General features: G+C 38.2%; 2 protein-coding genes across 4 annotated transcripts in view; one reads left to right on the top strand and one right to left on the bottom strand.

The window, feature by feature from the left end:
• The window catches only part of TAX1BP1 (Tax1 binding protein 1), a 54,797-nt gene extending 34,127 nt beyond the window's left edge, over positions 1-20,670 (top strand). For both annotated transcript variants that reach the window (XM_004604054.2, XM_055125789.1), the window contains exons 9-17: positions 1,794-2,018; positions 2,512-2,658; positions 4,287-4,410; positions 5,573-5,676; positions 6,730-6,855; positions 13,988-14,174; positions 14,461-14,609; positions 17,691-17,773; positions 18,353-20,670. In XM_004604054.2, coding sequence (XP_004604111.2) covers positions 1,794-2,018; positions 2,512-2,658; positions 4,287-4,410; positions 5,573-5,676; positions 6,730-6,855; positions 13,988-14,174; positions 14,461-14,609; positions 17,691-17,773; positions 18,353-18,554 — 1,347 coding nt within the window. In that variant the 3' untranslated portion in view covers positions 18,555-20,670. The remainder of the gene's footprint in view (positions 1-1,793; positions 2,019-2,511; positions 2,659-4,286; positions 4,411-5,572; positions 5,677-6,729; positions 6,856-13,987; positions 14,175-14,460; positions 14,610-17,690; positions 17,774-18,352) is intronic.
• A 132-nt stretch (positions 20,671-20,802) lies between these two features.
• JAZF1 (JAZF zinc finger 1) overlaps positions 20,803-23,296 on the bottom strand; it is a 343,194-nt gene continuing 340,700 nt past the window's right edge. The window contains exon 5 of one of the 2 annotated variants that reach the window (XM_055125809.1): positions 20,803-23,028. In XM_055125809.1, coding sequence (XP_054981784.1) covers positions 22,852-23,028 — 177 coding nt within the window. In that variant the 3' untranslated portion in view covers positions 20,803-22,851. The remainder of the gene's footprint in view (positions 23,029-23,296) is intronic. The other variant, XM_055125799.1, reaches the window with a different exon arrangement.

Genomic DNA, 23,296 nt, shown 5'->3' with positions numbered 1-23,296 from the left:
ACCCGGGTCGGCCGCGTTCAAGGCAAACGCCCTACCCACTGTGCTATCGCTCCAGCCCCTCCTACCCTGTTGTTTTATATTCCACAGATGAGTGCAATCTTTCTATGCCTGTCCCTCTCTTTCTGACTCATTTCACTTAGCATGATACTTTCCATGTTAATCCACTTATATGCAAAGTTCATGACTTCATCTTTTCTAACAGCTGCATAGTATTCTATTGTATAGATGTACCAAAGTTTCTTTAACCAGTCATCTGTTCTCGGGCACTCGGGTTTTTTCCAGATTCTGGCTATTATAAACAGTGCCGCGATGAACATATAAGTGCAGATGTTATTTCGACTATACTTTTTTGTTTCTCTGGGATATATTCCCAGAAGTGGTATCGCTGGATCAAATGGAAGCTCAATTTCTAATTTTTTGAGAATCGTCCATATTGTTTTCCAAAGGGGTTGGACCAGTCGGCATTCCCACCAGCAGTGTAGAAGGGTCCCTTTCTCTCTCCACATCCTCTCCAACAGCGGTTGCTTTTGTTCTTTTGGATGTGTGCCATTCTCTGTGGTGTGAGGTGGTATTTCATGGTAGTTTTGATCTGCATCTCCCTGATGATTAGTGATGCAGAGCATTTTTTCATGTACCTTTTAGCCATTCGTATCTCTTTCTTGGAAAAGTTTCTGTTCATTTCTTCAGCCCATTTTTTGATGGGGTTAGATGTTTTCTTCTTGTAGAGTTCAACCATAGCTTTGTATACCCTTGATATCAATCCTTTATCGGATGGGTATTGGGTGAATATCCTTTCCCATTTTAACCCAAGTCAAAAATCAAACTGGAGAAAAGCAGAAATACGTGATTTTTTTTTTTTTCGGGATCAGAGAAATAACTTAGACATACATCTTGCTAACAGAATGGGTAAGAAAGGAGTTTTAAAAAATGGGAGGGGCTGGGGAGATATTACTTGTAAGGTATTTTCCAAGGACAAGACTGACCCAGGTTTAATCCCAGGTAATAACCCTTATCCCAATCCAGCCAGGAGGGATCCCTGATCAAAGAGCCAAGAATAGCCCCCAAAACAAAAACAAGAAAAAAAAAGAGCAATTTTAACTTTTTTAAATGTGATTTTAGTTTTGCTATTGGTACATCATGATTTATTCCTAATTCTTTGTTTGAAGTATCGTGATTTACTGTAATAATATTATTCTAGGCACCGTCATTTATTTTCCTAATTAAATTACCATGAACGATTTATGATTGAGTTTCAGGCATACTTTGTTCTAACACCAATCCCTTCACCAGTGTCCACTACCCTCACCCATGTCCCTAAGTTTGCTTCCTGCCCCCAACCCTGCCTCTGTGGCAGGCACTTTGCCCCTTTTCCATAGTTTTAGCACAAGTTCATTTTTTTTTTCTTTTTGTGTCACACCCGGCTATGCACAGGGGTTACTCCTGGCTCATGCACTCAGGAATGACTCCTGGTGGTGCTTAGGGGACCATATGGGATGCTGAGAATCAAACCCAGGTCGGCTGCACTCAAGGCAAGCACCCAACTCGCTGTGCTATTTCTCCAGCACCCTAAGTTCATTTTTTAAAAAAATGTGTAGTTATATTAGTAAGACCAGGGCATAAGGTTGTATGTATTGGAAATCTAAAATGGTCATGTATTAATTTCTTAAATACTTTAAGTTGTGAATAGGAAAATCAATACTTAAATTTTTTCTGTTGAAATATATGAGTACAAGTGGTTTCTGCTTTTGTTCTATTACTTAAATATCTTAATTATGAATATATTTCCTTTTCAGGAGGATACCTTATTTTTAAAGGAGCAGCTTCGTAAAGCAGAGGAGCAGGTTCAGGCTACTCGGCAGGAAGTGGTTTTTCTGGCTAAAGAACTTAGTGATGCTGTCAATGTGCGAGATAAAACAATGGCCGATCTACACACTGCTCGCTTGGAAAATGAGAAAGTGAAAAAACAATTAGCTGATGTGGTAGCAGAACTGAAACTGAGTGCTGTGAAAAAGGACCAGGTAAATGGCAGGTTTACTTTGAATTTGTACTTAATCAAAGCCCACTCTATGCTCACAGAGGAGAGTGAGTTTTGTAAAAGTAAGTTAAGTCAGCTCTCTATACACAGGAATTTTAAATTTCCAGTCATATTGTTTTGTCATTGTACCTTTTTGGGTAAGGGCAAATTACTAATAGTAAAAGTTCCTCTGTTAGTCTTAATTAAACTTGCTGATGTCAGGTTTATATTGCTTTGTTTGCAGTATTTTATTTTTTAGCAGCATAATACAGTATTGTCATATTTTTGCAGAGTAAAGCAGACTTTGCTTTTTCTCTAGTGTTTTCAATGAACTTTAGTCCTAAGATAGGGTTTGTTAGGTGAGCTAATAACTACCAGAACTCAAAAATTTAAAGCTAGGAAGAAAGAAATAAAAAAAAATTTCATTTTACTACATTCTGTTATAAGGGGTATTTATCTTTTTTTTTTTTGAGGAAGCGTTTATTTCTCTTTTTCAGGAAAAGAATGATACACTAGAACATGAGCTGAGAAGAGAGGTTGAAGACCTGAAACTTCGTCTTCAGATGGCCGCAGATCATTATAAAGAAAAATTCAAGGAATGTCAGAGGCTTCAGAAACAAATAAATAAACTTTCAGACCAATCAGTAAGTTTCACTGAATTTGTATATATTTCCTTTATCAGTATTTTTGTTTGCAAATTAAATGGTCTAATTATTTTTTAATCTGAAATTCTTTATAATTTATTTTTAAAAATACATTAAAATTAAATTGAATTTAAAATTTGAGTTAAAAATTGAATTCAGTTTTGAAATTTTAAAATTCAAATTCAAAATTTGAATTCAATTAAAAAATTAAATTACTGTGAGATACAGTTACAAAGCTTTCGTGACCTGGGACTGGAGTGATAGCACAGCGGGTAGGGCGTTTGCCTTGCACGAGGTTGATCCGGGTTTGATTCCCAGCATCCTATATGGTCTCTGAGCACCACTAGGCTTAATTCCTGAGTGCAGAGCAAGGAGTAACCACTGTGCATCACTGGGTGTGACCCAAAAGAACAACAACAACAACAAAAATCCCCCCAAAAACTAAAGCTTTTGTGATCCGGTTTTAGTCATATAATGTTCCAATACCTATCCCTCACCAGTTTACATTTCTCACCAATATCTCCCGTATCCCTCCTGCTGCCCACCCCTCAGCCTCTATGGCAGGCACTTCTCTCTCTCTCTCTCTCTGTCTCTCTCACTCCTGCTCCCTCCCCCCCTCTCCCCTCCTGCCCCCTCACCTCCTTCTCTCTCTCTCTCTCTCTTCTCTCTCTCTCTTCCTCTCTTTTCTCCTTTACTCTTTCTCCTTTTGGGCATTATTGTTTGCAGTACAGATATTGATATTGAGAGGCTGTCATGTTGGTCTTTTACCCACTTTCAGCACACATCTTCCATCCAGAGCGATCCGTTCCAACCATCATTGTCATAATGACCCCAGCTATCCCCGCTGCCCTCTTCCCTAACCCTTGAGGCAGGCTTCCAATCATGGACCACTTGTCCTGGTCCTTGTTCCTATTGTCCTTGCGTGTTAGTCTCATACTGTGTTTTTTTATGTCCCACGAATGAGTGTAATCATTCTATGTCTGTCCTCCTGATTTATTTCACTCAGCATGATACTCTCCATGTCCATCCATTTATAAGGGAATTTTGTGACTTCATTTTTTTCTAACAGCTGTATAGAGAGAGTCAGCAAGGAAGGCTGTAAGGGGCGACAAATCATGTCCATTTTTCTAAAAATTTTTATGTTGATATTAAAAGCTCAGTGTGTGTTAGTGAATTCCTTCTGGTGAGCGCTATCCTTGTTTCCATTAGATTTACCATTGGTCATTTCCATGGTCTACAATGGTTTTTCGTTTGTCACCTGTGCCTTCTTCTATCCTGTTCATATTTATTGGATTAGGGAGAGTTTCAAAAAATGTTACTACTTGCATTACATTTGAGAGTCCATAGGCAGAATTAAAATGTTTGTTTTCTTTTTTAAAATTTGTTTTATTTTTTGGTTGTTGGACCATAATTAGATGATGCTCAGGGTTTCCTATTGGCTCTGCAGTTTGGAATCTTTTAGATCTTAAGAACTATTAGTGAGAAAAAAAGACTACTTAAAATATGACCTACATGTATGGGTTTGGGTTTGAACATTACTATGGCTTTGTGTAGAAAATTTGTTATATAATTACTGACAAAGGGGAATGTACCTCATTCAGTGATTTATTTAACTATTGTTCAAATAGGCCAATAACAATAATGCCTTCACAAAGAAAACTGGGAACCAACAGAGAGTGCATGATGCCTCAATAAACACAGACCCAGCTACTGCTCCCTCCACTGTAGATGTAAAGTCACCACCTTCTGCAGGTAAAAATCTTCTGGGTTTTTGTTGGTTGGTTTTTCTTGTGCCAGAGATAAAACCCAGGCCTCACACATGCATGACACGTGCATGGCCACTGATCTACAATGTCCCTGACCTTTTAAAATCTCCCCAAGGACCTGCCTTGAATAGTGTTTAGTGTTTTAGGGTGATTGAAGTTTTAGATGTTTTAAAAATCTATTGTAAGATTTTCATATATTGTTAAAATATTTCACCTGTTACACAGTAGGATATTGCTTTTTTCATTTGTGTGTCTTTCATAGGATAGTGTTGAGTATTTAATAAAATAAGTGAACAATAATGAAAGACTAAAAATTGTTTAAAATGTTTCCTCAGAGAAGACTTTCTTTCTTTTTTTTTTTTTAAATTTATTTATTTTTAATTAGAGAATCACCGTGAGGGTACAGTTACAGATTTATACACTTTTGTGCTTATACTTCCCTCATACAAAGTTTGGGAACCCATCCCTTCACCAGTGCCCATTCTCCACCACCCGTAAACCCAGTGTCCCTCCCACCCTCCCCAATCCCATCTCCCCCCCACCCCACCCTGCCACTGTGGCAAGGCATTCCCTTCTGTTTTCTCTCTCTAATTAGCTGTTGTGGTTTGCAATAAAGGTGTTGAGTGGCCGCTGTGCTCAGTCTCTAGCCCTCATTCAGCCCGCAACTCCCTTCCCCCACATGGCCTTCGACTACAATGTAGTTGGTGATCGCTCAGAGAAGACTTTCTTATCCTGTCTAGTTAGATACAGAAAACAGTGTTTAAGTTGCTTTACAATTTAGAAAAGTAAAATCAAAGTCATGATCCTTTCATTATTGGATGTTAGTTTTGTTCTGGCTAGACAGATAATTTTTAAAAATCTCACAGTATAAATTACCTTGTTTTGTTTGTTTAGCCTAGTAATAGATGTTTTAAAATGCTTTTTGTGGTGCCCAATTTAGTTGTAGTTTTAGTACCAGTACCAGTACTAAACTTGGTACTTATAAGAAACGTAGACTCTGCAACTGAGTTGTACCCTTAGTTGTGAGTAGATGCTTTCAAGTAGATCTTTCTCATTTATTATATTTAACAGTATCTGGCCCTCACGTTTTCTGATCAGGAACACAAGATAAGGGCAAAGTAATTTGTCATACTCTTTCATTCTTACAGCTGAGACAGATTTTGACATGGCAGCAAAGGGGCAAGTCTGTGAAATGACCAAAGAAATTGCTGATAAAACAGAAAAGTACAATAGATGTAAACAACTGTTGCAGGTGAGCTAGTTCTTTTGTAAGTAAAAGATTTATCAAATGTTAATGGCTTAACTCATTTGTCTAATAAAAAAAAACCAAGTCTCACAATGAAGACGTTACTGGTGCCTACTTGAGCAAATCGATGAACATCGGGAAGACAGTGCTACATATTTTCTCGTATCTTGTTTTCTAGAAGCTTTATAGACTTCTGTTTCACATGTAGGTCTAGTAACCATTCCATATTTATTTTTGTGTTTGATGTGAGATTTGTTAAGTATTTTTGAGTTCATTTAGTATTGTTGAAATGTTTCAATTTAAAATGAAATTGGTATATATTTGTATCTTGTTTTTAGTGTTTTGTGTTATAGAACAGTGATTATGGCCTAGAGATTGTCTGATCAAGAAATCTTAAAAGTTTTGGGGCTGGAGTGATAGCACAGCGGGTGGGGCTTTTGCCTTGCACACAGCTGACTTGGGTTCGATTCCCAGCATCCCATGTGGTCCCCTGAGCACCGCCAGGAGTGGTTCCTGAGTGCAGAGCCAGGAAAATCCCTGTGCATCGCCAGGTGTGACCCAAAAAGAAAAAAAAAATCTCAAAGTTTTATCTTAGCAACTTTTATCAGTATCTGGAAATAGTATCATTATAATATGGTGTTTATTGTCTCCCTATGCAAAAATAAAATCCTGTCATTTAAAAAAAAGAGAAATGAAGGTGGTTAAAAAAATATTCTTATCCTGATCTCAGAAATAAGAATTAATATTTTGGTTTAAATTTTTATATACATATACTAGACAGTGTATATATATAAAAAACTTAAAACAAATGGGATTATTGTACTATATTTTGCGACTCACTGCTTTCAGTTCATGTATATCAACATTTTTTCTTGACAACATGTAGTTCTAATTTGTTCTTTAATATAAATATATACTATCCCATTTTGTATATAAAAAATGCAAACTTCTGTTGGTTTCATTTATTTTAATTTTTACACTGTTACAACAAAACTGTAGTAAACACTCAGTGGGTATATGAATTTAAAATCTTCTGGTAATTTAATCTATTTGATTCAGGATGAGAAAACAAAATGCAATAAATATGCTGATGAACTTGCAAAAATGGAGCTGAAATGGAAAGAACAAGTGAAAATTGCTGAAAATATAAAGTTGGAACTAGCTGAAGTACAAGAAAATTACAGAGTAAGTGTAGTACTCATGTAACTTGAGGCATCATACTTTGGTACCTTTGAAAATGTGCTGCCTTATTTTTATCAGTGAAATGTGTATTTTCCACCCTCCCCTCTTTGGCCACTCTTGGTGGTGCTGAGGACTTACTCCTGGCAGTGCTTAGGTGAGTTTATGTGGAGATGGGGAGTGGCCTTGGTTCAGCACGTGCAAGGTAAGTGCCTTACCTGCCCTACTGTCTCTTTGGCCCTGAAGTGTACTGTGGTAGTGTGGAAATTTTGTGTAATGCTTGTGTCTTTTAATAAAAATGGTATCAAGCTAAGTATTTTTATGTTCATGTTTGATTCATTAAGGGAAGACATGGACATATAGCCATTGTAGCTTGCATTGATGGCTCTTAAATTATAACCTTTTCATTATGCCGAGCATTAAGCTGAAAAGTGATCATTTCATTATTCTCTTTTTAAAAATACTGAGATGGCTCTGAGGGCTGGAGTGCATTCTCTGCACACGGGAGCCTAGGATTTGATTTCTGGCACACATGAGTCTTTGGAACACCACCTGGAGCATCTTCAGAGTATTGAGCTGAAATTAGCTCTGAATACCGCTAAATGGCCCCCAATGCTACACATAACTGTAGCACTGCACTGTCGTAGCACTGTTGTCCCGTTGTTCATCAATTTGTTTAGTGGGCACCGGTAGCGTCTCCATTGTGAGACTTGTTACTGTTTTTGGCCTGTCAGATACACCACAGGTAGCTTGCCAGGTTCTGCCGTGCGGGCGGGATACTCTTGGTAGCTTACCAGCCTCTTCGAGAGGGATGGGCCAGTTGAACCTGGGTTGGCCGCGTGCAAGGCAAATGCACTATCCACTGTGCTATCGCTTCAGTCCTATGAATATAATAATCTAGGGCTCTGGATATTGAAGAAAAGAGGAAGTATAATTATTTGATATAATTTTAATGTTTATCACCAAGTCATGTTTACCTGTTATCCAAAATGAAATACTGCAGAATGACACAGTCTTTAAGCATTTTTGCCAGTGTATTTATGCGACAGGTAAGACCAAGTGGTACATGATGTTTGTATGAATGTTAGCGGAAAATTTAGCAGTCTTCTCAGTTAATAACTGCAAAGATCTATTTCCAACTAATAGTAATAGTTCATTTGCATCATTTATAACTAGAGATCAGGATGTTCTAAAAAATTTATATTTGTCACAGCTGATTGTACTTACAGTTTAACTTTAAAATGGCATAAATATTAAGGAATCTTACTTTGTTGTGGTGTTCATTTTGATTATGCTCGGGGGTCAACCTGTGACAGACTTGGAATTGGAAAAATGTCCAAATTAAGAGTTAATAATTGTGATTTATTTCCTATGGGGATATGAGGATAATGGACTGGAGTGATAGCATAGCGGGTAGGGTGCTTGCCTTTCACACGGCCGACCCAAGTTTGATTCCTCCGTCCCTCTTGGAGAGCCCGGCAAGCTACCGAGAGTATTCTGCCCTCATGGCAGAGCCTGGCAAGCTCCCTGTGGCATACTCAATATGCCCAAAACAGTAACAACAAGTCTCACAATGGAGACGTTACTGGTGCCTGCTCAAGCAAACTGATAAACAGCGAGACTATAGTGCTACTGTGCTACATGGCGATAATAGTTTGAAGGCATAAAAGGAGTTTTCACGGAATTCTAAAAAGAAGCAGGCAAAGAGGAGTGTTTGTGTGTATGTAATAATACACATAATTTTTTTTTTTTGCATTGCCAAATGAGGGCCTCACGTATGCAAAAGCATGTATTCTACCACTGAGCCACATCCCTGGCCCAGAAGATTATTATTTTTGACTGGCTTTTTGGGTCATACCCAGCGGTGCTCCGGGGTTACTCCTAGCTCTGTATTTAGGAATTACTTTGGGCATTGCACAGGGGACTATATGGGGTGCCAGAAATCGAACCCGGGTCGGCTACATGCAAGGCAGACACCCTACCTACTGTATTATCACTTTGACCCTGAGAGTAGTTATTTTTAAGAACAGTTACTTCTTTACTCGGTGTCACTTGACAGAGAAAGAAAGAAAAATAAATGGTCTAACATCCCATTTGGAAGATCTCTCTAGAAAGACACTATTGAACAGTGTCTTTAATTTTTTTTCCTTATGCCCCTGGTAATACAGCTTTAAAGGAACATTTTCTATTTTATGTGTGGGTTTTTACTAGTATGAAGAAATTTATCCTATTTTGGGATTAAGAACAGTACTAATTTGAGTTTTTAAAGAAATCTAAGAGCTTAAAGTTGATTTTTTTCCCCCATGCATTTCCATAACCACTATGTGGAATTGTTATTTCATATCCATACAATTTCAGGTGTTCTATGCTGTGATAGAAATTTCTACCCAATGCTCGAAATTGGAAAAGATAGAATAAAGTAATAAAGCAAATGCAAAATAGTAAATGATGTTAGAAGATTATCAGGAATCCTTCTTTACTACCAGAGCAGAAAGAAATAAAAAATTGAAAACTATCACAAATGTTTTTTGACATTAGATACCTGGCTAAAGGTTTTTCTGAATCATTTCATATTTCTAGATGTTCTGCTTTCCATCTGAGAATGAAAGTGTGTTTTTGAAAAATATGTGTATATAAATTCATTGCATCTTTGAGATAGATAAAATATTAAATATTAGTTTAGTAAAACTTTGTAAATTTATTTACAGAAGAACTTACTTTGCATAAACATAGAAATCTTTATTCTGGTTCACTATAGTCGTATAACTGGGGTTTTTTAATCATGGTAGGAGATGTAGGAAAATCCATAGTCCTCTAACACTTGGAGAAAATAAGTTCTTTGGGAATATTAGCACAGAATCTTTTGGTTAAATCTAGTCCAGTTTGGTTTCAGTTCATCTTGTCATATTGTGCCCCCTACTTATTTGATTCTCGTTTCAGTTAGGCCAGATATCACATCGCTAGAGTGATACTACTGAGTACTGTTTTGTCATGTCATATTTGTTCAAGAACTCTTTGGGCAGTGTCATAACACTTTGTGACACACTGCATTTGTGCCGTGGCACATCTGACCTTTAGCTTATCTTTGTAGCAGCAGTCCTCTTTGTATTTGCACACTTGGCTCACCATTCGTTGAAGTCCAACATGTAATTCTGTCCTAACTGTAATTTTCAAATGTCTTCTGTCAATTCTTCTCAAAGCTAAATAGACTTTATTTAAAATAGACATTATTATTGAGAGCAAAACTGATACTTTGTTATATGTATCAGTTTTGCTCTCAATAATAATGACTTATTTTGTTCTAGAGTCATTCCACTTTAAGGTCATTTATATAGGTGAAGCTTACTAACAGAATTTCGTCTCTCCTTCTTAGGGATAGCAAGAAAACTGATTGAATTTTAATTCAGGTGAAAAAATTTACCTGTATGCCCTTAATATTTTCATAGTATTTCTGTTGTCTTTCATCCAACTGGGGTCTGGGCTTAATCCTGGCTCTGTGCTCAGAGATCCCTCGTGGCTGGGAGGACCACATGAAGTGCTGGGGACAGTGGTGTGAAGGCAAGGCACCTTACCTAGCTGTACTTTCTCTGACCCCTGATGGACTTTTTTTTTTTTAAAATAGCTCTATTGAAGTACTGTTATGTAATAAAATTTGTCCATTTTAAGTGTAATGTAATAATTTTGGCAAATATCTATAGTTCTCTTCTGCCATTACATGCAAAATATAGACTGCTTCCTTTTTTTTTTACTGTGCTCAAAGCAAACATTTATTTTATTTATTTTATTGAATCACCATGTGGAAAGTTACAAACTTCTCAGGCTTATGTCTCAGTTATACAGTACTCAAACACCCATCCCTTCACCCGTGCCCATATTCTACCACCAAAGACCCCAGTATACCTCCCAACTCCTGCCCCCCATCCCCCATCCCCGCCTGCTTAATTGATAAATTTCACTTCATTTTCTCTTTACCTTGATTACATTCCATATACAAAATTCACTATTGTTGGAGTTTTCCCCCAAGAAAGACAGCCCTGCTGCCAATGAAGCATTTGATAATTAGTTTTCCATTGCTGAGACTGGAGAGATATGAAGTCCCACTGTTTCAAGTACATAGAATTTTTTTTCCCCTCCTTCCCGTGCCACCAAGTTCATGCCTGCTTAATAAAAAATTCTCACATTAAGGCTGACTCCACGCCACCCGATGAGAAAAAAGGATATTTACTGTCCTTGGCTGGCGTGGTGCTATGGCTTAGTTCACAGTCTAGAGACATGGCTGCAAGCAGTTTCTGGAACCAAAAGTAGTCTAGTTGGCCTCCGGATTCTGGTTGATCAGCAGCAACTCGGCCGCACAAAAGTGTGGCCACTTGGGTTGAATCTCGGTGGAGCATGTGCTGGTATTGGCCTGAGACTGCCCAAGCGTCCCGCTGTTCCAAATACATAATTTTTTTCCCCCTCCCATTCCCGCACCTCTAAGTTCGTGCCTGCTTAATATACCTCATAATATGGTGGACGCCACTCCGCTTTTCTCCCAGGAAAGGGAAAAGAACCGAGAAAGGAGGATATATCCTCTCCTCGGGCGGCGTGGGGCTATGGCTTAGTTCACAGTCTAGAGAAATGGCTGCTACTTTTATTACCTTCAATATTTCAACAAAAAACTCAGTATTATTGTTTGGAGTTTCCCCCCACAGTCAGACCTGCTAAAAAGGAACCATTTCACATTGCTGACAATTGAGAGATATTAGGTTTTGGATTTCTGTATAAAGTCCAGGGAAAATTCTGTCAGTAATTGCATCACTGCAAGCTTTTACTTCCCTTTTGTGGTGCTCATATGATGGAGAAGCCTGGAGAGAAAAACCCTGCCCTGCTGGCGGTGCATGGGCCAGTGGCTCCGATCACAGTTTGGAGGCATTTTGGGGGAGCTGCTCGTGTCCAACGTAGTTCAGTTGTTTCCGGGGTCGAGCTCGTGGAGCAGCAGAAAGGACCGTACCTGAGTGGCGCTATGCTTAAATATCGGCAAAGGGCAGGTCTGGCAATCCTGGCCCCTGGGATCTCCCAGGCGGCCCGCGGTTACCTGCATTCTGTGTTCTAAAAACTGGCTATCTCCTCGCTGCGCTCAATAAGGAAGAGTTGAGAGAGAAAAAACCCTGCCCTGCTGGCGGCGCATGGGCCAGTGGCTCTGATCACAGTCTGGAGCATTTTTGGGGAGCTGCTCGTGTCCAAAGTAGTTCAGTTGCTTCCGGGGTTGAGCTCGTGGAGCAGCAGAAAGGCAGATTGCTTCCATTTTTGTAGTTTCCTCATGGATATTTGTACTTAACCATCAGTTCCGCTATACTAGAAACTAGCACAGCTACTGTCACTGTACTGTCACTTCATTTTTTCTAGCATTTTATATCAGTGTAACTACACAGGACTTACCTATTATACTAGCTAAAATACAGTAATCCTTTTATTTTTAGTGTATATTTGGATTATTTTTGGTCTTTTGGTACTGTGAATAATTTTGAAATGATCCATTTTATTAATATTTCTCTTAGTGATTCCTGTTATTTGGGTCCCATCTTAAATTTTTTTTTTTTTTACCTAGAGCAAGGCTAGATCTTCGTTTCTTTCATTACATTAATAGTTTTAAGTTTAGCTGTTTAAAGTTAACTTTTGCATATTGCCTTATTATCAATCTTAGGCAGAATCACTCAAGATTTTTATCATTAAGGTTCTTTGTAAGTTTTTGTAGATATAGTTCATCAGATTAAAGAAACTGCTTTTCCAGTTTGCTGAGTTTTTAAACACCACAAGAGACTATTAAATAAAACATTTCTGCTGTATATTTAAATGTTTGGGTCTTTTTTTTTTTTTTTAGTCTATGAACATGGAGAATTACATTTGGGATTTAAGCCATATTTATTTTTCATGTTAAAACCCATGTAGTCATGATGATTTCTTTTTTTTTTTTTTTTTTTTGCTTTTTGGGTCACACCCAGCGATGCTCAGGGGTTACTCCTGGCTTTGCACTCAGGAATTGCTCCTGGCAGTGCTTCGGGGACCATATGGGATGCCGGGGATCGAACCCAGGTCGGCCGAGTGCAATAGCAAAGCTGTGCTATCGCTCCGGCCCCAGATGATTTCTTTTTTATTGTTTTGAAATATTGTGACTTATTTGCTAAAGTTAAGGATTTTTGCAGTGATTTTTACAAGATGAAGTCTGTGGCTTTCCTGTGTATTTGCTATCAAGGTGATTTTTTTTTCTAGTTTTTCAGTTTACACTATATAAAATAGTGTTGTTAATTAAAAATATTTAAAAATTATGTTGGGAAATGAACTGGATTAAATTGTTTTCAGTCTTTCAGCTTTCATTAGTATACTAGTTGTCAGAAGTTTTGTTCTCAGGTAGCTCAGGGACCAGAGTGTAGTACAGAGGGCAGGCTGCTGGCCTTGTTCGTGGCTGACCTGAGTTTTGATCCTCGGCATTCTGTATGGTTCCCTGAGCACTGCAAGCAGTGAGCACTGCAAGCACAGAGCTGAGAGCAAGTCCTGAACAACACTGGGTGTGATGCTAAAAAATAAAAAGGACATTTTCCTGACACATAAAACTTGGAAATATATTGGCCCCATCTTGGTTTCTGATTTTCTTATATGTGTAAAGGGAATTTCAAGAACTTGAATATTCAAGAACTTGAATAGTCTTACCAGTTGTATCATTGTATAAATGTATAAACATAACAGGGAAATTCACATGCGGCCGACCGGGTTCGATTCTTTTGCCTCTCTCGGAGAGTCTAGCAAGCTACCGAGAGTATCCTGCCCATGTGGCAGAGCCTGGCAAGCTGCCTGTGGTGTATTTGATATGCCAAAAACAGTAACAAGTCTCACAATGGAGATGTTACTGGTGCCTGCTTGAGCAAATCGATGAGCAATGGGATGAGGGTGACAGTGATATGTATGTATAAATATGTGTCATATATGTATTTGTGTGTGTACTGGTCTGCGGACCTTACCTAGGACCAAACTAGAGTTGACCTCCAGCAAGGCTAGTGCCCTACCTGCTGTACTATCCCTTTGGCCCCAATAATTTAATTGCTGCCTTTGTTATATAAGGTAATGTGATTTTTTTTTTCTTGCTGTATTTTTGTCAATTTAGGAACTTATTAGACAAAGTCTAGAAAATCGAGCAGAAAGGAAGATGGAGGGTCAGAATTCCCAGAGTCCACAGAGGATCTCACAGTTTCTCAGCGCATGCTCAGAGCAGAATGGTCACGTTCCTGCCATCCCGACTACACAGCCTGTTCTGCAGTATGGGAATCCTTACGCAGCAGTGGAAATAAGAGGTCACTAAAGTATTGCCTTTTTAAAAAGTACTCCTCCCTGGACTAGGGAATTACTGGTACAATCAACTCTAAGAGAAACATTATAAAAAGCAATTTCAATGTTCAGTACCACCTGGCTTTATTGGGAAATAAGTATCATTAATGATTATGTTTGCTTATTTCATACTGTTTTTGTTTAAAAAGCCACTTACATTAAAATGGTTCTTTGTGTTTGTCCATTCCTGCTATAGAAAGAGCTACTCTGGTAGCGGGTTTCATTCACCCTACTTGAAAATGTTTATTGCAGATGGAGCAGATGGGGCTTTCTACCCGGATGAAATCCAGAGACCACCTGTGAGAGTCCCCTCCTGGGGCCTGGAAGACAATGTTGTCTGTAGTCAGCCTGCTCGGAACCTTAGTCGACCCGACGGTTTAGAAGACCCTGAAGATAGCAAAGTAAATTATACTTTTTCTATTTTTGAGCCTGATTTAAAAAATTTTTTTTGTCTTGTGTAGAGAATTATGTGGTGAAAAGATAGGATGTGGTTATATATAAACATGACCTCTTAGTTTTTTGGGGAAAATAATATGTATATATACTTGAGAAGAGGGCTGATACAGCATGTGGCTGTGCTCTGGCCTACTCCTGGCTCTGCTCAGGAATCACACCTGGCGGGGCTCAGAGGACTGTGTGGTGAAGGCAAGCGCCTTATCCAGTGTACTACCTCTTTTTTTTTTTTTTTTTTGCTTTTTGGGTCACACCTGGCAATGCACAAAGGTTACCTCCTGGCTTTGCACTTAGGAGTTACTCCTGGCAGTGCTCAGGGGACCATATGGGATGCTGGGAATTGAACCCCGGTCGGCCACGTGCAAGGCCATCACCCTACCCGCTGTGCTATTGCTCCAGCCCCTGTACTACCTCTTTTGACAGATAAAATTTGACTATCACCTATTAAATTAGCTTGTATTCTTTTTTTTTTTTCCCTTTTTTTGGGTCACACCCCGGTGATGCACAGGATTTACTCCTGGCTTTGCACTCAGGAATTACTCCTGGTGGTGCTCAGGGGACCACATAGGATGCTGGGAATTGAACTCAGGTCAGCTGCGTGCAAGGCAAATGCCCTACCCGCTGTGCTATTGCTCCAGCCCCTAGCTTATGTTCTTTAAATTCGAGGTGTACTAGTCGTGAAGAAATAAAATGTGACAATATTTTGAAGTGTGCACATTTTTATATTAGTACTTATATCCCACTTTAACTTTTAAAGGTACATTATTTAGCTGGAAAAAAGAGAAAAGTGTATATGTCACATTTTTTCCCATAATATTTTGGACATGTTAGTTTTTTTTTATCAATGTAATACTGATGATTATTGAATTACATAGTTTGTATAGCATATCATTATTATTTTTATTTTATTTAAGAGATTTTGCCTTAATAGGTTCTTTCCCTCAGAGTAGCTCTCTTTTGGGTTTCCTGTGTATGAAGATGAATTGAAAGGAAATGCTTTATCGTGCTCTTTGCAAGTATAGCGGTATCATGACCTATTTCTCATTTAATCTAGTTTGCTGCATTTAATTGCTATTAACCTTTGCAGAAACTGATCAGTGTTCAGACAGGCATGATTTTAGCCCTAGTGCTCAACTCTCATAATGGAGAAAAATGTATTTCTCCCTCCTGCCTTTTGGCCTTCTGTGTCTATTACTGGGAATAATTAGGAAAACCGTCAGAACTTTTGTAACCTATTTAAGGTCTGGAGGATCATCTCACTGCTTTTTCACACCTTTACTTCACATTTTGCATATTTAATCTGATCGTTCTTGGCATGGATGTTACATGTGGCAAACCATTCTCCTTCATAGTCTTCTGCTTCAGTTTAATTAGCAGAATGTTCTTTCTGATCTGTGTGCTTTGCCCTCCTGCAGACCCATGAGAAGCAGTGTTAGAATCTTGTGCTCATTTGCTGACATGCTTAGATTTGATAATGAGATGGAAGGGCTCTTAATGGGCACAACTTGGGTAATTGTTACTTTGCAACCAGAGATTTTTCACATTAGACAAACTAATTTTTATGTACATTCAGACCTTGTCTTTAAAAAAAGAATTCTTGTCATTACAACAACAAAAATCACACGGAAAGGAAGTACTTAGTATGTAATTTTAAAACAGAAGGCAGATTTGAGTTGACCTATTATTTTTCTCTGGTTCTCTGCCCTGAGTGTGATTAACAGTCACAGGGACCCAGTGTCTTTGAGTCAGGCTTGAAGCTGCTGACTCTTTCAGCTTACTTCAGTCATCCACCTTCAGAAACAGTGGTCAAGTATCAGGTCTAAAATCTTCTGAAGCTGCAAGAGCAATAACTATAACATCGTAATTATTATGATGGTCAGGGCAACAAATATTTCTTTAGCTATTTGCTGGCTGATGCTTAGTTCTTTAGCTGAAGTAACACGTTGGTTCTTCTTAGCAACCCTATCAGGTATCAGCTGTTACTATTTTAGGATAGAGGAAACCTTACCTGGCTGGCTTCAAGTCACGTAGCTGAGTGGGGAGGGAAGGGTACAGCTGGACTGAACCCTAAAGTTTGACTATGTGAGGCCGTGCCAAATAGACTCTGCTAGAGATTATCAGTTTCTCATTTCTCACTTGAAGGTACCCTTGATGCCTCAGTTTTACTTTTTAAAAGGAATTCAGTCATATCTTAACCATATAGTATAGGAAATAGTAATATAATTTGAAAGATAAGGTCATGTTTAATTTCATTCTTAAACAGTTACTAATGGCATGTGAGTGGCTGCTGACCTCTGGATGACTTCTTAAGCCTTGACATTAGATTGGATGAGTCACCTCGCCTTCAATTCATGTTTCACATCAATTTCTTAAGGCACACCTTTGGATCTCAGCAACTGCCCTAAATGCACTTTAAATGTTACTGAAAGGAATATTGCACTAACACTGACATAGTGAATGATTTTGAACTAAGTTGTTCAACATAAGTTGTTCTTATGCTGTCTGACAGATGTTGAATATTTCTACATGTTTTACTTTCGATAGCACAGCGGTTGGGCTTTCGCCTTTCACTCAGCCAACCTGAGTTCGATTCCTTGGCCCCTCTCGGAGAGCCTGGCAAGCTACCGAGAGTTTGGAGCCTGAACGGCAGAGCCTGGCAAGCTACCTGTGCGTATTGGATATGCCAAAAACAGTTACAATAAGTCTCTCAATGAGAGACGTTACTGGTGCCCGCTGGAACAAATCGATGAGCATGGGATGACAGTGACAGTGACAGTTTTACTTAGGAGAAAGAAAACCAACAAAATACCTAATAGTTTTTTGCTGAGGTTGATTCCAGGTTTTGGCTATTGTGAATAACGGTGCTATGGTATGTAGGGTGCAGGCAACCTTCTGAATTCGTGTTTTCATGTAAGAAGTAATCATTATTAGTCTATTACCTTACTGACTTTATGTGTATCTGAATTAAGACACTTTGATTTCCTTTGCTTTACTTTTCTCAGAAGTTACAAAATTCTTTATTTACATAGGAGGATGAGAATGTGCCCATTGCTCCTGACCCTTCAAGTCAGCATTTTCGTGGTCATGGAACAGGCTTTTGCTTTGATTCCAGGTAATTTTTACTTCATTCTAGAATTTGGGTGCTACAGATCAGTGGTATTCTATAGTTCCTAAAACCTTGTGGGAAATGCAAATCATCTCATTCCTACCTCAGACCTTTTGAGTTCTTGGTGTGGTGAGGCCCATACCAAGTGTGTTAAAATCACTCTCCAGGTGATTCTGATATCCACACACAGTCCTTGAGGACCAGTGCAAATGAACACACTCTGGACACTGAACAGTTGTGTTTATCTTTGTAGTGTCACAGAAGGTGCTTTCTGTTGGTTAACAATTGAATAGTTCTTGTCCTGACGCCTCAGTTCATGTAGTGATTCTATTTTGAGTGTTTTAATGAAAAGGTCTTGTCAATCTAAATGCAAAACTAAATTCAGACTCTGTAGACTGTATAAATGCCTTACAAAATTTCAGTAGCAAGCGTTTATAAACAGAGATTCTGTAGTAACTGAAGACTTTCAAGGAAAGTTGTTTATCTTAAAGATCAATTCAGGGTAACTGTAACCTATCCTGAAAATTAGTGCTCTTTAAAATTTATTGGACGGAATGTGATGTTTCTGTTTTCCTGTTTTTCAAGCTTCGATGTTCACAAGAAGTGTCCCCTCTGTGAATTGATGTTTCCTCCCAACTATGATCAGAGCAAGTTCGAAGAACATGTGGAGAGCCACTGGAAGGTGTGCCCAATGTGTAGCGAGCAGTTCCCTCCTGACTACGACCAGCAGGGATTCGAAAGGCACGTGCAGACCCATTTTGATCAGAACGTTTTAAATTTTGACTAGTCTTATTACTATGAGCTAAAAGTTTAGCAGTTAATGAAAACACCTCGAATAGACTACTAGGGATGCCAGGGGTGTCGCTTTCCTGTACCCTCTCTCGCACTTTTTCTGACCAAGAGCTTTGAGTTGGGTGTTACTAGGGTCAGGGAAAATCTTTGGCTTATTATTGGCTTATCAATAAATATAATTTAACTTCTGTTAGTCTTAACTGCTTTAAAAAAAAGTTCTGTGTGTTTGTATCTTAATTTATTCTCTAGTTTGCAAGATTATATGACTAAAGAAAATGAATTATTTTGATGTTATACCATGCTGAAAATGCAGTATGTTATTAGCAGAATAACAAGTTTCTGTTGACCTTGTTGATTGAGCATGACTACTACATATTATGTAATAAAAGGAATTTATCCTAACAAACTTGCAGAGTCATTCTTTGAATACAGAAACTTTCATAATTTAGACCAGGCAATGATCTTTCAACCTTGGAAATGGAATTGCACGGGGAAAGAGATTTATATGCTTGCAGTGTAGCAAGTATCCTCCCTAGATGTGAAATGTTTGTTTTTTGAGTAGAAGGCTTATTTTATTTTGCAAATTTTATGACTAAAAATCCAGAATAATATGTATGATTGTTTTCATTTATTATCATGATTATTTTTTAATATAGAAATACTGCTATTTATTCAGTATCGATTAAGCTGATTGAGCTGGGCATGAACTCCACATTACTATTTAAAAAATTTTTTTAATTGGATATCCATGAGATAGACCATTACAAAACTGTTCATAAATGGGTTTCAGTCATACAATGATGAATGACTATTTTTTAAGGCATCTTGAAGTGGTATTTGTTAGCTAAATGAGAAAATAAAAAAAAAGATAAGTTAGTACTATCATTACACTAAATGATCTAAATGGTTTTTGGCATAAAATCACACAAAGACAGTATTCATATTCATATCACATTTTCCTGATAAGAGTTTGACTAAAACATTTTTAGTAACAGATTAAGCGTATAAATGTATAAACCCAAAGTAATGTGTGTGCCATGACTCTGCTATATTAACATTAAAGAAAACATAGTTTTGGAGGTGTATATTTTCATGATTGTCTGTTTTTCATTAAGTGTAGCATTTTGAGTATCTTCTTTTGGGGGGACCTGGAGCTTTATCATGATTTCTGAATTGAATTTCTTTTCCTTTTAAAATATAAATTGTTAAGAATCGTTAAGTACTGATTTTTGGGGGGAACTGCCTTTGTAGTCTCTAAATCTTTAACCTTGTCCTAAGCAAATCAGCTGTTCTAGATGTAAACCTAACTATTCTCTTGGTAGCATTTAGGGGTGCTATATAGGAATTGCGTGTGTGTGTGTGTGTGTAAAATCTAATGTTTCTAGGAACTGAATTTGTGTGTTGTTAATCTTTGAAAAAGTTTGAATCTAAAGTATTAGGCGGTCTATCTGATACCATATGTTGGGTATGCCAGACCTGGAGGCTGTAAACTTTAAGACTCCTTGTATTAGCGACTGGGGTTCAGGTACTCTTGCTCATGGCTGACCCTGGTTCAGTCCCTCACACTGCACCACCAGGAGTGATCCTTGAGTGTGGCCCCAAAACAACAAAAAACAGCAACAACAACAAAAAGATTCCCATATTTTTAGCTTCCAGATAGATTATATTATATACATTACTAATTATGGGCCATAGTATGTAAGTATCCTTTAACTTTGTAGCACTACCTAACCAATGAAATGAGATTGCTTGGGCCACCAGTGTTTCTAAGCGCAATACTCCTGGCTCTCTGCTTGGGGTCACTTCCAGTTGTCAAGATGGGGAAGGGTAAGATGCCTCCATCATGCAGAGTATGTTCTTGGCCTGTTGGGTTATCTTCTTTCATTTGTAAGTCGTTTTTAGACCTATGTTTACAATTTGTTATTGACACTTAGTCATACAATCTAAGTAAAACATCGAGGAATAAAATTTACATGCATTGACTGAATTCTTGGGTGGGGCAGAACCTAGAGAATAAAACAGTGAAATGTGGAGAAAGTCATTTTTGTGTATACATGATACTGGTCTTCATAATGAACGCTGATAAAAATAAAGAGCCAAGTTTATTTTGGGTCAGAGGCAGTTTATTTTAAACGTGATTTCATTTACATGTGTAAGCAGCTTTTCTTGACAGGAATTTTGATTCATTAATTTGTCTTCAGTTCTAAAACAAACCTCTGTCGCTTTCAACTTAACGTGCTCTGTCCCCAACAGAACATATGAAAATATAATTTAAAGCACAGTTTTCACAGACACAGTACAATACATTCACTATACACGGTATAACAAAATATTCCCATCCTTACCTGTTTAGTTATTAATACTGTCACAATGAATAAGTAAATAGAAATTGGAATTTGTTTTATAGTTTAAAGAAATTTAACATGCACATGACTATTTCATGACTGTTTGTTTAGCTGTTGAACTACTGATCCAGCCTGCAGTTTCTTGCACTAGAAGGAGCAAAGCTAAATAATAATTGCTGGCCTAAAAAAGTTTTGGTCAATTGTAGGTAGATATGAAATAGCCAAGTAGGGCCTTCTTATGCACCAACTAGTTACTTCTCGTGTCTGGATCTCCCTTTTAAATATGTATTCAGGACCAAGACGATTCTTCCCAGATCAGAGGACATTTTTGAGGGCAGTGTCTTTAATAAATACTTGATATCTCTCATTATGAGGGATTCACAACTCAAGATATAGAAGCTACCCATTTGGCTAACAGAATTGTCTTCCTTTCAAAATGTCTTAAAAACTGAGGAGGGGACACGTGCTTCCCAGCTGTAGGATGTTTGTAAAATGGGAACATGGAAAGAAAGCGATTTTATAAGCAGTTCACATTTGCCTTCACCAGTTTTGTGGGCAGTTAGTCATCTCAAAGCAATTTTTATTGCATAATTCGGCAATTGGTAAACTCATGTTTAAGGAATAGCACTTGGGAGAAAAGAACACTCAAGGCATGATGGTATCGGTGAGAAAACTTCAGGAATGGTCCAGACGTGGTTACTCTCGGGTCATCTATCAGTCACTCTTTGACCACCGACTGCAAGAAGCACTTAATTGTCAATAAGGCTCAATTTCATATTTCAGCAAAATGTTTTATAAAGCTAAACAGACATTCCAGTGGGAATACAGACATCTACGATGTAGTGAGGAAAGTGCCTTTAAAAAAGTTGAAAAACACAGCATGAAGAGGCAATAGGGGTCTTAACAAAAATGTTCCCGAATACAATGTGCTTGGAATTTTAATTCTGATTTGCAACCCTGGAGGTTTTTAGGGCAGTGGTTGCAAGAATTGGCAACACACAAAACATTAAATCTGTTGGCAATAGAGAACTACAAAGTGCTTTAAAACTTCACCTAAAGATGAAGGGAACTAAATTTCACACACACAAATTTGCACTTAAGTATTTCAAAGTGTTTCCGAACAGATTTCAGGGAAAGGTATTTCATCAAACTGGTTTCTTGGTCCGTAAATATCAGTAGGCAGAAAACTTGCACCCAGCAGGCACTCAACGAACTTATGAATGAGCGAACTGAATAGACTATTTTGTGTACAAAAATGCCACTTTTAACACTAAAACAATTGGTAAGTCAGATGGCAAGGTTTTCAGGTTTTTCTTAAAGGGCAAAAAGATTTGCTGCAAGATAATAATATAAAACACAGAAAGCACACCTTTATGTATGTTATTTAAATATGAAAATACTTTTAGCATATTATGTTAAACATTCTTATTTATATTTCCATTACCTAAAGTCTCTCTACTCACAAATACTAACTCCATTATGTAAGGCATGGTAACCAGTTTGATAATGAAGGTATTTTGGTTTTGAACAGAGTGAGTTGATGTGTTGAATACTTCAATCACATTACAATCTTTGAAAGAAAACTTCAGTGCCAGCCCCTCCTCCCCCCCAAGTTGATATCAATGCAATACAACTAAACAATATGCAACATGCCCTCAATTTTATTTTATTTTGGGGGAAATGTGCTGAAGAACCTAGAGCCTTTTTTGTTTGTTGTTTGTTTAGCACCTTATATCAAAGTAATGAAAATGGGTATGATGATTACATGTGCAAATGTACAAAATCATTAACTCTACAAAGAGACATCATTCCAAAATTACAGAAAAAATTTAAAGCATGCATTTAATTCTTTAAAGGGTTGCTGAATGCTTCCCCTGAAAAAAGGTGGCTGTTTTCAAAATCAGCAACTGCTGGTGAGGATTTCTTGGCACAGTTATGACCAGCATGTTATTGCTGCATCTTCCTGATAATCTCAGCCGACACCGGGGGATGGAAATTGATTGTATGGTGCCGCAGGCCCTGAGCTGTCTTGTAACTCTTCCCACACCGACATTTGAATGGTTTGCGGACACGAATCTGTGTTCTGTGACCATTCTTAGCGTGGTACTTGATGCCATTCACATTCTGTGAAGAAGACAAACCGCCCATTAGATAGACTCATCACATCTGGCAGACGAGGGCAGCTTTGGTGCGGGTGGGCACTGCAGCACCTCGCTGGCAGCTGTTTACCAAGAAGACTTTGTGGGGACTCCAGGCGTGGTCCTCATGGACTGTGCAGACTAGCCCCTGCACCATGGCTAACTCAAGGGACATTTCGAATCAGGCTGAACTTTCTGAAAGTGAAAATCCCGACTTCCAGCGTTCTGTAAGATAGTAAGACTGGCTCTCGACA

Source organism: Sorex araneus, chromosome 1, assembly GCF_027595985.1.
Source record: "Sorex araneus isolate mSorAra2 chromosome 1, mSorAra2.pri, whole genome shotgun sequence".
NCBI classification, from domain to species: Eukaryota; Metazoa; Chordata; class Mammalia; order Eulipotyphla; family Soricidae; genus Sorex; species Sorex araneus.
Note: the sequence above shows the minus strand (reverse complement) of the source record. Positions and strands in the feature narration are given on the sequence as shown.